Source organism: Carcharhinus amblyrhynchos, chromosome 10 (assembly GCF_965287045.1).
Source record: "Carcharhinus amblyrhynchos chromosome 10, sCarAmb.v2.hapA, whole genome shotgun sequence".
In the NCBI taxonomy this organism is placed as follows: Eukaryota; Metazoa; Chordata; class Chondrichthyes; order Carcharhiniformes; family Carcharhinidae; genus Carcharhinus; species Carcharhinus amblyrhynchos.
Genome location: NC_137333.1, coordinates 65,126,376 through 65,140,740, shown reverse-complemented (window position 1 = coordinate 65,140,740; position 14,365 = coordinate 65,126,376). Strand labels below are relative to the sequence as shown.

Here is a 14,365-nt window from a genome sequence, read left to right as displayed (position 1 = left end):
CCTTCAGGAAAGAGGAAGTGAGAAAATTTAAAAAGAACAATATCAGTTAGAATGAGTATGTTTCATTCCCCTGACTGTGCAATGCTTTACACAAGGAAAGCCAATTAGCTAATCTTAATGCATGCTATAGTCTTCTCTTTGCAGCATCTAATCATTCTGAAACAATTCTATTTGAATTTATGTTCCTTCATCTCAGCTCAATTCAATTTAAAACTAATATTTAGAATTTACCTTTTCCACCCATTATCTATCTGATATGCCTCAATAAGATCACAACTCTTAATATCACAAGCCCAAGGGCCATATTTTTATGTCAGAGACACGAATCAGGGAGTGGGGGGGACAGCTACTCAAGCTATCACAAACCCTCCCCTACTGTTTTGGGACTGCTAGCAGGCAAGATCTTCCAGGGGTTCAGGACCTTTGTAACCTGGAGGCAGACCTGCCTGTAGCAAGTGTGGACACGGGGAAAATAAGAGTAGGCAGATTAAAAGGCCCGCCTCCACTCAAAAAAAAGCATTAGTCCAGTGTGCTTCTGTGGCAATCAGTGGCTCATCTATATACAGGAGAACGTTCTAACTACTATAACTCCCCCTCATCCTACCTTCTCACCACCATCACCCAATATACACTTGTTGAACAGAGCTCACAAATCCTATTATTGCATTTGGAAGCCATTGAATAGCCCATAGAATTTCCTGAGTACGCAAACAGGCTCTTCAAACCATTTATGTGTACAATGTCAAGCTGTTGTGAAAGAAATAGGAAGTTGGATTACAACCAAGAGCCCATAAAGCCCCTGAGTAAACAAATAAGACTTCAGAACAGCTATTTCAACAGATGTTTAAATTGAATGCATACAAGGAATGGGAGAAGATGAAATATTTACACTTAGGTTAGGCAAGGCTACCTTTTCAATAGTGTAAAATGTACTCTGTCTTTTCACCCGTTAGATTAACAGTTTTAACTCAGCTAAAGACTTTCCCACATTTACAATGTTGATACAACATTATTACTTACCCCCATGCCTATGTACATGGTCGGAAGAACCAGGAAAAAGCGATGGATTTTCAAACTTCAGAATCTTGGTTGGAACTTTATGTCCCACACCTCCCAAACCCAAGAGTGGGTTGACAGACAGGACTGACAGGGTGAAAGCAAAAAATCAAGTGGGATGGTGGGGGTACCAAGCCCATCACCTACCCACCGCTGCTAGTATTTTATCCTATCCTCGGGCCAACTGAAGTCCTCAAATGGCCAATTAATGCAAAATCTGGTGGCTGCTGGCCTGGAGAGAATGGTGGTGCTGTTGAGACCACCTGTTAAGGCATTTTGAACATAATGAAGAGTCTCCTCCACCAGGCTTACAGAGCTGCTCTCATTTGAATAGCTCCACCCTCAAACCTTGCCAGGGCCTGCCTGACTGGTTCCAGTGAGGTCATTCCACTGACCTCCAACTCAAGCATCCAGCAATGCTCCTGCTCAGGTACGAACTGTAATCCCAACAGTGGGCACTTTTCCCAGTGCCACTGGCCAGTAGCTACTTGACCTACTTGCATTAAGCTGATCTTTCTCTACACCCTTGCTACATTCTGCACTCTCTCCTTTCCTTCTCTATAAACGGTTTGCTTTGTCTGTATAGTGCACAAGAAACAATGTGATAATAATAAACCAAATCAAATCAAAAGCTCTAGGATGTGGGACATGCTTGCTCATGGGGGCAAAGGCCACAACCTCAAGTGTCATGACTAAGATGGGAGGAGTACACTATCTATCACAAATTCCATCACTCCACAGGTCACAGCATATACTTAAATTATTTTTCCTGCTGGCTATATAACTAATATGTGCTATACCTGTGAATTACATAATAGCCACTCAATGCCCAGGTTTCTTCAATAAGTAACAAAATTATTAGTTTATCATAAAACTAGACTTGTCAAGTAGAAGGTAAAGCTTATTAACATACAATATGAAATATTCAGTTTAATAACTGCTCTACATAACCCAACTCTCTTTCGCACAAATAAAATGAAATCAAGGAATTCTGCCAAAAGGTTAAAAGTCAATGGTTCAAGGAAAAAGGATAGATGATGGAGTGCTTGAAATAGTGTGCAGGTTATAAGGCTGGGCTCTCAGGGCAGGTCAGTGGGACAATTAATGACCCTTACACTAATTTTCAGTCAGACTTTGCAAAAAAAAAATGCAGTCAATTGATTTCAGATCTTGAAGCAACTTCAGAGCAAATTTCATTTAATTTTTGCTTTCAAATGGGTCTGGAGCTTCAGAAACTGTTGCCTTCTTTACCCAGGCAGTTAATCCTTCTTGTTTTCTCCCCAAAGCAAAACCAGCCTCTGAACTTTTAAACACAGTTTTCCAAGCATGGCTTTTTTCAAAGCCATGTGACCTTCTATAAAGACATCATCAGGGTCAAGAGATTTCTACCTTCTTTAAAACTTCTTAATTGCCTTTTTAGTGACCAAAGCATTTATAAGACAACCAATTGATTACCTGACGACCAGAAAATCCAGTTCTGACCTCTTGATCAAGTAGTGACAAGCTTTCCTCTGACTTTAAAGCCAACGGGTGGAGTCATAACCTCCATGTAAAATTCAGTTCCTTGCTTGTATTGAATGATAATGGTGATGCAAGCAAGAACAATGCAGTTCTAACTTTTGTTTTATTTTTATCAATAGTTGCTAGTTCCAAACTGAAATGATTTTGGTGCCAAAACAAACCTAAAGCAATCAGGAACCAACTGCACCTTACTTTGCATATGATTCAACATAAGACAGAATTTTGTCTTGACAGTGAAAGTCCTATCCCCAAATTCAAAAACGAGAGACGACCTCATTTAGGCCAGCAGCAGGACCTGGAGAGGAGTATTCCCAGTTCAATGATGCGCATGTCCATGAATAAAGTAAAGGTGTTATTCTTCACAAAGTACCACCACTTCAGCAGTCGAAGGTGGACATTAAGTGATAATCAGCAGAAGAGTTATTTGCCTATGTTTAACCTAATTCATTGAAACATGAGTTCTGGAATCAAAGCTGAGGATTTCCAAGGCAACTCTCTCTCAGCTATATATCACTATACTGCCACAATGGGCAGGAATTTCCTCGTTCCCAATGGTATCATGGCATCAGAGACAGCTCGTCATTGGCTGCCAGTGGGATCTTCTGGTGCTGCTGCTTTCAATGGCATTTCCCATTGTATGCATCCTTGCCGCTGGAAAACCCCACGGCAGGAATTTGACATCTGAAGACTGGAACATCCTGCCGGCAGGAAATTTTCAATCCACTAGTGGGTCTGTCCTGCCTGTGAGAAAGGGTGTACCTAGGATGGCATTGGAGGAGTCTGGAATGTTGGCTGAAGGGTGTATAACTATGTAAGGCTAATGCCTAATTAGTCTGCAATGAGTCTCCCAATCTTGGCACAGATTCTCAGATGCTCATGAGGATGGGTTAACTGTTCATTGCATCAGATGCCTCCATCAATGTCAGGTTGTCCAAACATTTTTCTGATGAGTAGACTCAGTCTCCCAAAGTCACAGAGTGATGTCAAATGTATCAGCTTGTAAACAATTGTGCTGTAAACTGTCCATTTACTTCTAAGACAAGAGAGAATCACTAATAAGCATTTATATCTGGATACAAGGCTGTTACATGTTGCCATGGAGAAGGAAGAAGAGGAAACCACTTCCGATATCTAGTTACAGGCTTCCCTACAAATCAACGAATCTCACAGATGGGCAGCAATTCTGTGTGGTCAGCAGACAGAAGATGTTGTTTTGCCTTTACGTGCTACCACAGTTGAATGCGGGAGGCACACAGTTTCTAGTCAGAGATATATCTGACAGTCATGTAAGAATTCCAGGGAATTCATCCTGGTGCAGAAAGGAGCAAGAATCATCAGCACAGGCTTTACTGCTGGTGGTGGATTTAAGAAACTCTCCAAAAACTGAGAAAACACATGGAGACAGTCACCCAAAGTGACTCAGCAAAATGGAAGTTTAAATTTTTAAGCTTATTTATTAGTGTCACAAGTAGGCTTACATTAACACTGCAATGAAGTTACTGTGAAAATCCCCTACTCACCACACTCTGGCACCTCTTTGAGTACACTAAGAGACAATTTAGCATGGTCAATGTACCTACAGTTTCGGAATGGGGAAGAAACCAGAGATAATCCACACACACATGGAGAGAACATGCAATCTCCACACAAACAGTGATCCAAGCTGGAAATCGAACATGGGTTTCTGGCACTGTGAGGCAGTAGTGCTAACTACAGTGCTACAATGCTGCCTCTAAACTCAAATTAATTCTGGCTGCAGTGGGATAGGGGAACCCATTGGAAGCTGGGAGCCACTGTGGACTGGTTGCTATAAGGAATGTGATTCCATGAAGAGTACAAAATGTAATAAGTATAAAATGGGAATGTTCCTTTCTGTAGTTTAAAGTATAAGCTGCTTACAAAAAGGAAATAGTATTTAGTCAATAGTTTTGTTTTAGTCACTTGCTATAGTAAAAGTTTTAAACATGAAATATTGAGGTATCATTCTTTCATCTGTCAACTGAAAGTTTGAATTTCATTTTAAAAGTGATCAATTTCTATGGGGATCATAACATACCACATAACCAGTCTGCTAGCATATGCATATTGCTTTATGTAAAACAATACAAATGTACAAAACAATGTAAAACAATAGCAAGCTTTATGTTGCCTCAGTGACATCCACAAACACAGTAAGTACTCAGGTCAAAATTATTCAAATACAACATCTAGGGTAACTGTTGAAGTGTGACAAACCATAATGAATGAATATATTTTATTTTGTTGTCATGTTATTACCTCTGCAATTCATTGGATGTATTTAGTATTTTTTTCTCCTTCAAAAGCTGATTTCAGGATAGAAATGGACCACTGCTAATGTATGTAAATGGTACCTGGTCACGTTCACCTTGAAGGAGTGGCCTTTGCAAAGTACTTATTGGAAGATAACGGAATAGTCAACAATAAATTGCCAGTGATAATTAATTTAAATAATAAACTCCAAACTGTCAGAAGAAAGTAAACTAGATTGCCTGACTAAACCCTACCAACAAACCAGTAATAAAATAGAAGTCAAAGTAGAAATAAGGCAGAAAACAAATCAACTTCACTGAAACTGGTGAAGCTTGGTTTTATTTACAACACTCTTACAAAAGGTGAACTTTTAGCACATTTGATTAATCAAATAAATCTGTGCTTACTGGATAGATTCTTAGGTAAACAAGTTTCTTAGAAGCATCAGTTTTTAACAGTATAATGAAGAATATGTAGCTTCTGTAGTACTTTTCATTATGCAATGAGATGAGCTAACTTTAAGCCAACTATCCTGCCAGAATAATGATTTACAGCATGCCCAAAGCTAACCTGTTCACCAGAGAGGATTTCAAAATCATCATTAATCAAGAAATAAGATGGCCAATCTTCCTTCCTGAATTTAAATCAAGGATTCTTCCTTTATGTAAGGAATAAAGATATATGATGTAAGCAAAGAAATATTAAATTAATTGAATGTGCTGAAGGGTCACCCTTCATTTGAGGTATGTCAGTGAAATAAAGGCTAGTTAGGATGAACAGATTTAAACATAGAAACTAGAAGCAGGAGTAGGCTGTTTGGTCCTTTGAGCCTGCTTCACCATTCATTTTGATCATGGCTGATCATCAAATTTAATATACTGATTCCCCTTGCCCCCATATCCCTTGATCCCTAAAACCCTTAGAGCTTTATTTACTTTCTTCTTGAAATCAGACAATATTTTGGTCTCAGCTGCATTCTCGGTAGTGAATTCCACACATTCACCATTCTCTGGGTGAAGAAATTTCTCCTCACCTCAGTTCCAAAAGGTTTACCCATTATCTTCAAACTATGACCCCTAGTTCTGGACTCCCCCACCACTGGGAACATTCCTTCTGAATCTATCCTGTCTAACCCTCTAAACTCTATGGGGCTAAATTGCCCCTTAGTGTTCAAAGATGTGTGGGTTAGGTGGATTGGCCATGTCAAATTTCCCCTTGGCGTCCAAGAAAGATAAAGGGGGGGCGGTTTAGAACGGAGTTGAGGAGGAACTTCTTCACTCAAAGGGTGGTGAATCTCTGGAATTCTCTGCCCGTTGAAGTGGTGGAGGCTACCTCGCTAAATATTTTTAAGACGCGGGTTGATGCGTTTTTGATAAGAGAGGGGATTAAGGGTTATGGGGAGAGGGCGGGAATGTGGAACTGAGCCACGACAGATCAGCCATGATCTTATTGAATGGCGGGGCAGGCTCGAAGGGCTAGTTGGCCTACTCCTGCTCCTATTTCTTATGTTCTTATATTCTTATGTGCAGGTTAGGTGAAATGGCCATACTAAATTATCCTTCAGTGTCAGGGGATTAGCGGAGTAAATATGTGGGGTTACAGGGATAGGTTGGGGTTGTTGTCAGTGCAGGCACGATGGGCCAAATGGCCTCCTCCTGCACTGTAGAGATTCTATTCTATGAACCCTGTTAGGATTTTATAAGTTTCTATGGGATCCCCTCTCATTCTTCTAAACTCCAGTGAATATAATACCAACCGACTTCGTCTCTCCTCATGTGACAGACCTGCTATCTCAGGAATCAGCCTGGTAAACCTTCACTGTATTCTCTCTGTAGCAATGACATCTTTCCTCAGATAAGGGCACCAAAACTGCACACAATACTCCAGTTATGGCCCTATACAATTGCATTTCTATCTTAAGCAAATAGAGTCTGGTGCCACCCACAAGTACTGAAGACACTACAATGATGCAGAAATTCATTTTAATTTAAAATTAATCAACCTCCTGGTTGCATAGTCCATTTTCAGTTTGGGAGCTAGAACATATTTGTAATATTTAGTTGCAAATGTTGTGCTCTGCTTGACACAACCACATTGCCTGGGGAAATGGTCTTAATGGGCACAACCCTAAATCAATGGAATAATAATTGTTGAGGGGGGTTTCTGTAGATTCACATCTCTCATAAATCTGCATCTACCCAGAACAAGCCTAGTTATCAACGTCAAAAATATCAACAGAAAATAGATATTTTGATAATTCTCACTAATAATAAGTCAACATAGAACATAACAGCGCAGTACAGGCCCTTCGGCCCTCGATGTTGCACCAACCAGTGGAACCTATCTAATGACCCTCTAACCTAAACTATTCCAATGTTATCCATATGCCTATCTACTGACCATTTGAATGCCCTTAAAGTTGGAGAGTCCACAACTGCTGCAGGCAGGGCATTCCACGCCCTTACTACCCTCTGAGTAAAGAACCTACCTCTGACATCTGTCCTATAATTACCACCCCTTAATTTAAAGCTATGTCCCCTCGTGTTAGCCATCACCATCCGAGGAAAAAGGCTCCCACTATCCACTTTATCTAACCCTCTGATCATCTTGTATGCCTCAATTAGTTCACCTCTTAACCTCCTTCTTTCTAATGAAAATAACCTAAAGTCCCTCAGCCTTTCCTCATAAGACCTTCCCACCATACCAGGCAACATAATAAGTTAATGCTCGCTTTCTAGCCAGTTAACAAGTTTTATAGCATTCAGGCAACTAAAATGATAAGGATATTACCAAAATGGGTAGAAAACAAGTATAGTAAGACCAGATGCCTAAAATTGCAAAACTGTTCTTTCTAATCAAATAATACACACATCAAGGTTACTCTTACCTTAAATAATGAACGGCAAATATATTCATATACTGAAGTTTTCAGGGAACTAATCAAAGTTGTGATTCGGATATCTGTGTTTTCAGAATCCTGTTGAATAACGATACGCAGATTCATTTTAATTTATAATTAGCTAGCCTCACTTCATATCATATTAGTATAAAGACACATACTTAACATTTATTCTAATGTTAGGAGGTCTCCCATTGTTCTGCACAGCACGAACAAAGGCATTTCCTGTTATATTAGATTAGACCTGTTTCTGCCATTTATTGCATTGCACAAAGTACTGAATTACAGTGACTGAATATGTCAATTTTTTTTATTAAATGGCATACTGGAACTTTCCATGCTGCTTTGAGGATTTAATTCCACAGCTCTTCATATTAGTTTGAATTTTTTATATCTATTTCTTCATCATTGCATTTCATTTTTAGTTTCTGTTTAGAAAGCTGAGAAACCACAGAAAATGAAAAGCAAATTTTGTCAACTGATGCTAGATATCTGGTAGTTAGTAGTGCTGGATGTTAAGGCACAGGGTGCAGCAGCACTTGGGAGAATTCCAAGTAGGAAGGGGAATGACCCTGGCCTTTAACAGCACTGAATGGTAGTACAGGGTTGGGGTATCACTGAAGAATGGTTCTGGAATTTTTAAGAATGCAAGTAGAGGTTCTGGAGTTTGATATCGCTGTAGAGGGTGAATCTGGATTTTGGGAAAGAGTGAACTGAGGCTCAGCACAACTGGGGCTGAAGGTGAAATATGGATTCCTCGCACCTTTCAGAAGAGGTTGAAAAGGCAAGGAAAGGATTTGATAGCAATGATAGGGGACATTCTACTCAGGCAGGTCTGGTGATTTGATAAAGAGACATCTTTAAGCAACTAAATTAACATTTTGTGATGACTTCCTGATGCTTATTTATGTGTATGCCTCATTCTCTCTATCTCCTTCACACAGACAGATAGACAGAAATTCAAACATTCTTCATTAATCACTGTCAGTAAAGCACATCTTGGAAATGCTCACATATACCACTGGAGACCTGCATCAGTGGAATTGCTTCACAGGTTCTGGAGCATTCAATTAGCTGTCCAAAACAGAAAACCTTCAACCAGATGCTCTTCCTGCTGGCCTTGTTTAAACTCCCTTCTCATACCTTCTAATCTGAAGTGGTTGAGTGCAAGCATCTTGTCCCACTTCTTGTAGGCAGTGCTTCTTTTCAACCTCCACCAGGAAAAAAATGTCAGGAAGTAAGGCAGGAAGCTCAGTGACTATGTTTTCATTTGTAATCCATGTTAATTGACATGAAGAACAATTAATGAACTAGACTTAAACCAAAATCTCACATTGAACATTAAAGAAATGATGAATAGACGTTCTAGATCAATAAAATACTACACTATTTTGTTGCATATTGGTCATTTCTAACAATACAAGGGTCACTTTGTATTGCTGATGTAATCAATTCAATGGCAAGTTTTTTTAAGGTCTATGCTTGGGTAGTTAGCAAACAATTTGCTCATTTTTGCTATTTTATTGTAATAGATAAAAGTTCTGCTTTAAAGCATTCTGGTAAAATAAAGACATACCTTCCTGCTCTGTAAGGATCGTTGAAAGAGCCTAAGAAAGGCTGACAGACTAAAGCGATACATATTATTAATTTTGGATAGATCAGTGATAATAAAGAACATCTTGCTGGCAGTTTCAGCAAGTGGAAGAAATGCATCCCTCTCCTGCAAGAAAGGAAAATCATGATTAACAATGATATTTTGCTGCCCTCCACAGACAGCAGTGAATAACACAAATCTAAGATACATGCTAATTATAAAAACTTGATTTTATTAAAAAGGGAGAAATAATACCATAATTTGAAGTCTAAGGCCTGGATTTTCATAACAATGGGAAGCCTCACTGTCATTATGATACTTGAGGGAGAAGTTGAAAAACAGAAGTCACGTCCCAAATGCAGCATCTACCTTTCTCATAGGTGTAGTAATGATCCAGGTCTGTGCATGTGCATTTTGCAGAGGCAGCTGCCTCCAATCATGTTTGATCTACATTGACTAGGTGTGGAAAACATGATAGGCAGGATGTTACAGTTTCGGGACAAGCGAGGTCATAAAATCCTGCCCGAGATCAACGGACCTTCCCGTGGTCAGCCCTTCGCCCACTCAAATTTCCCTACCGGTGGGTGGGGCAGATGAGGAGTTGGTTAGAGAACATGTGATGGCATCAGCTGGCATGGGTGGAGCACTTCCTGGGGGTGAGGGCTGTTCTTTTGCTCTTTTAAAAATCATGGGCACAGTGCCAGAGCACAAAGGCAGGACCTCTGTGCAGACCAGCTCTGCACCCTTCAGCCTCTGCACTTCTAGGTTGCCTAGCCAGAGAATTTCAATATTCTGGAATGATGTATTTAATCCTAACTTCCGAAGCACTTTCTTCCAGGTCATATTTGCTGAGCTGTCAAAGTCCTGCCTCTGTGCTCATGACTGGAAGCGAAACTTCAGCCCTAGGTCTCTCTAGGACTACAACACCACCTATCCATTCAGATATACTGAGTAATCGACACCAGACTGAAATGCCAGTGCTGGCCATGTGACATCAGTCTTTGAATTTGAGAGGATTGTGACAAGACCTAAAATGAAAATGAGCCATGGGCAGAACATCTGAAATAATGCCTGAAAATGACTCTTGGGTCTTTGGACATTAATAGTAATTATTAATTAATAAAGGAACTTAATTTTAACCATAGTTGATCAATCATTATGCTTGTAAATGATTAAACTTCTAAAGCATATTAACACACACACAAAGTTTCTTTTAACATTTTAAAATTAATTAAAATGAATAAAATGTATACCACTTGCAGATTGCATTCTTTTTATTTAATTCAATTGTATGAATTCTTATATAAAACTATACAACCACAATACCTGATCTAAAGAGACTTGTAATTTGAATGATTCATTAAGGGATTCCTGGATGAGTGCACTGCTGGCCTTGGTCTGATTGAGTGACTCTATAAGCCCTTTGTTTTCCAATATATTTCCTTGGGAAGTGGCCAATGTCTGTGAAAAATGATATTTCCATATTTTAATTCATTTCTGTGAGTTCCACTCACCCATTTTACTGGCATAAAAAACACATTTAAATTTGAACAATTTGTAATCTAAATAATATGCATGTACAGATCCCATGGATTTTTATACCAGTTTTTTCCTCTTTTCAGTATTTTCAGAAGCTGAGACACAAGCCTGCACATTTCCTGGATGGGATTTTATACCAGCAGGATTTTTCGCTCTCAACGAAGAAAATGAACTTTAGAATGGCTCGCTGCTGCCATAGGTCAGTAAAATTCAGCCCCGGTCTCCATTGAAGGTAGCAATTAGCAGGTACACAGAAGCAGTTTAAATTTTACTTGGATTTCTTTTATTAATCTGGGCCTTCATCTGAAACTTCCCACAGCCATGGCCAAGATTGGAAATGACATTTAGCCTGCTTATTTCACTTTCCTGCTGACGGCAATACTCCGATACACTATGATTTTCAATTAAATTGGCAATGTAAGCAACATTAATGATTAACGTTCATGGCAGTGTAACAGCACAGCATGTTGGAGCTCCGTTGCTGATAGTACAGAATAACTGAATACAAACATACATCTGAAATTCTTCATATCGTGTGCACTTAATCTCAATCATGCTGTCAAATGGATGCACCAAGAAGAGGCTCAGGAATTTAGACATAAAAAGAAATCAAAGCAGGAATCACCTTAGCATACATGTGGAATTCCAATTAACTCGTTACCTACTAATGTTTGCAGAGTAAGATGTCGCACAACACCAAACTAAAAGTCCAACAGGTTTATTTGGTATCACAAGCTTTTGGAGCGCTGCTCCTTCGCCACTCACCTGATGAAGGAGCAGTGCTCCTGAAAGCTCATGATACCAAAAACCTATTGGACTTTAATCTGGTGTTGTCAGACTTCTTACTGTGCCCACCCCAATCCAACGCCGGCATCTCCACATCAATGTTTGCACAGGCACAGACCAGTTCCAGTCACCAAGCGTTAGATCAGGGTATTACATGTAATATAAAGAGATCAAGAGTGCGGAAAATGTAACAAAAAAGCCCATTATTTGAGCTGCAACGAACGTAAGCTCATGATCATAGACAACATTTCACAATGCAATTTCAGTACAGTATTGTAAAAGCACAGGGCATTAACAAATGTTTGTTGGTAACATGTTTGAATTACCCTGGATGATCTCACATTTCTAGTTTGTGTGTGAATGTGTAGTTATAATGCCCAGCCTTTCCCTTTAAAAACATTGCTCCAATATCAAGGTCAATTAGAGTTCAATTCCCTCTTGATGAAGGACGTTTGCAGATTGTCAGGTTCCTGTACATTTCTAACTTGAGTTCAGAAAAAACACCAAGGGCAGAAACTTATGAAGCTCCTGGGAATGTGAAACAATTTGGGAGGGGTTTTGAATTTTGGGGGGGAATGTCAACTTCTTGATGGTGAAATGAAAGTTGGAAATCATGTTTGTGGCAGGTCGTGGTTCATACGACAAGCAGTGGGAACCTATTTTTTAATGCATTAGATGGCATGCATTCTCATTCGGGCCATCAGGTTAAATTGTCCTTTTATAATTAAGTTGCAACAAATCAGAAAAACGTGCCTTCAGATTCAGCACTGGCTGCAAGCGGGGTAGTCTTCCTAGTAGATTTGGAAAGGGTACAAGCCCGCTATACTTGTATTGGAATTTTGTTGGACCGGGGAGCTGCTGAATTGACTTTGGGTGACAGCTGTCCAGACAGGTCAGTGGTCCGTGGATGGGAGAGTGAGTCGTGAAGGACTTTAGAAGTGTCATAGGGGGAGAGGGAGGAAGCTGGATGACAGTTCAAACATGATAGCAGAGAGATTTCAAGGGTGATTGAAGACAGGTCAATGGTGAGTTTGGGAGAGTCGAGAGTAACTGATGGTGGATCAAAGATGACAGAGAGAGAGTCAAGGATGATGGTTGGCAAGTCAGTTGTAAAGGAGGGGCAGGTTCAGGATGCCAGGCACAGTTCAGTGGTGGTGGGGGACGGTATTAGTGACAGACAGTTGATCAAGGATGATTGTGGATAGCTTGAGGTCACAGGGCAGGGCTAGAGTGATGGAGGGAGGAACAAAGCTGATGAAGGATTGGTCAATGATGACTGAGGGAACATACCAGGTGATGGGTTACAGTTTCTGGGTGGGATTTTCTGGTCAAGCTCGGCCCAAAACCAGAAAATCCTGCCCAAAGTTAACAGACCGTTGCGTGGTTCCCCCACCCACCCTCTGCCCACTACGATTCCCATAGTGGGATGGGATGGGAAAATTCTGGTGCCAGTGTTAAAGTCGGAGAGCATCTAGGAACATAGCTGCAACAGCTGGAAGAGGCGGCCAGGAACGAGGACAAGGAGAGCGGTGGCCACAGTGGGCTGGATGGACCTCATGCTGTGGTTGATGCACAGCAGTGGACTCAATCCAAAGAATGCCTACAGTACAGAAAGAGGCCATCCCATCCATTAAGTCAGTGCTGACTCTCTGAAAGAGCATCCCACCCAGGCCTTCCCTGCCTATCACAATCTCCAGCCCCTTGTGATGTCACAATATTCTGTTTCGTTTTTTGACATTTCCAAAGTTCACAAAAAAAGCCACAGCCTGAATTTTATGCTGTTAGGAGCATTTATTCAGCAGGCCCAGGCATGGATACAAAATTTGCCACTTTATAGCCAATTAACCACTATGAAAAGTCTTCAATGGCTATAAAAGATGCTACATAAATTCAAGTCTTTTCCTCTATAGAAATCCAGCAACCAGAGATGTGCTGAAGCAGTGTGAAAAGCTTGAGCCATCAGCAATGATGTGATAAAAGGACTTTTAATTTGCAGGCACATCCTGATTTTTTTTGTCTCATGAAGATGACCCATGTCTCAGGCTCCAATATATCCACAACCAAATTTGCATATCAAAAACAGGATGTTCAGCGATTCTGGGCATGTGGCCAGTTTTCTTGTTTGCAGTTTATCACAAATTTAAAGAAAAGCTCTCATGTTGAATGCATCATTTTATTTTTGCATAGACTTTTAAAGTTTAATTTCCAATTTTCAGCCAATTAGATCAATGCCACTTTCATAGGCATGCTAAATTACAATTAACACAATCGGCTATAGAAGATTTATCTCTTTCTAAAATGAGGTTTAAAAATTTACTTGCTAATCTAATACTTATTGGGAGTACTCTGAAGATTAATTGGACTCCTTGGTTTACCTTATCACATATTTTTATCACTTGTGGATGAGACTTCAAATTGAGTTTAACAACAGTCTTTTCTGCAATTCCGTGCTCACAATTTACCATGCTAATTACTTCCAAAGCTTTAATATAATGCTGATCACGTAAACATGGTCAACCATACATGAAGTCACTAATAACCAAATTTAGAAGCATTAAATTTACATCAAGGACATTTTCAATTACAACAAATTGCACAGCAGATTTGGAACAAAGTTTCTCCTCCACTGAAATTGCTCTTAAAGATTTCAGTTTTAAAGTACAGTGGAAAGGTCTGAATTAAAGGAATTTATCACAGCA

The 14,365-nt window shown here is 39.9% G+C and overlaps 1 protein-coding gene across 2 annotated transcripts in view; it reads right to left on the bottom strand.

Moving 5' to 3' along the window:
• Positions 1-14,365, bottom strand: part of dync2h1 (dynein cytoplasmic 2 heavy chain 1) — a 546,351-nt gene that overhangs the window by 255,696 nt on the left and 276,290 nt on the right. For both annotated transcript variants that reach the window (XM_080197215.1, XM_080197216.1), the window contains 3 exons: positions 10,668-10,802; positions 9,324-9,467; positions 7,736-7,825 (listed from right to left, as the gene is read on the bottom strand). In XM_080197215.1, coding sequence (XP_080053341.1) covers positions 7,736-7,825; positions 9,324-9,467; positions 10,668-10,802 — 369 coding nt within the window. The remainder of the gene's footprint in view (positions 1-7,735; positions 7,826-9,323; positions 9,468-10,667; positions 10,803-14,365) is intronic.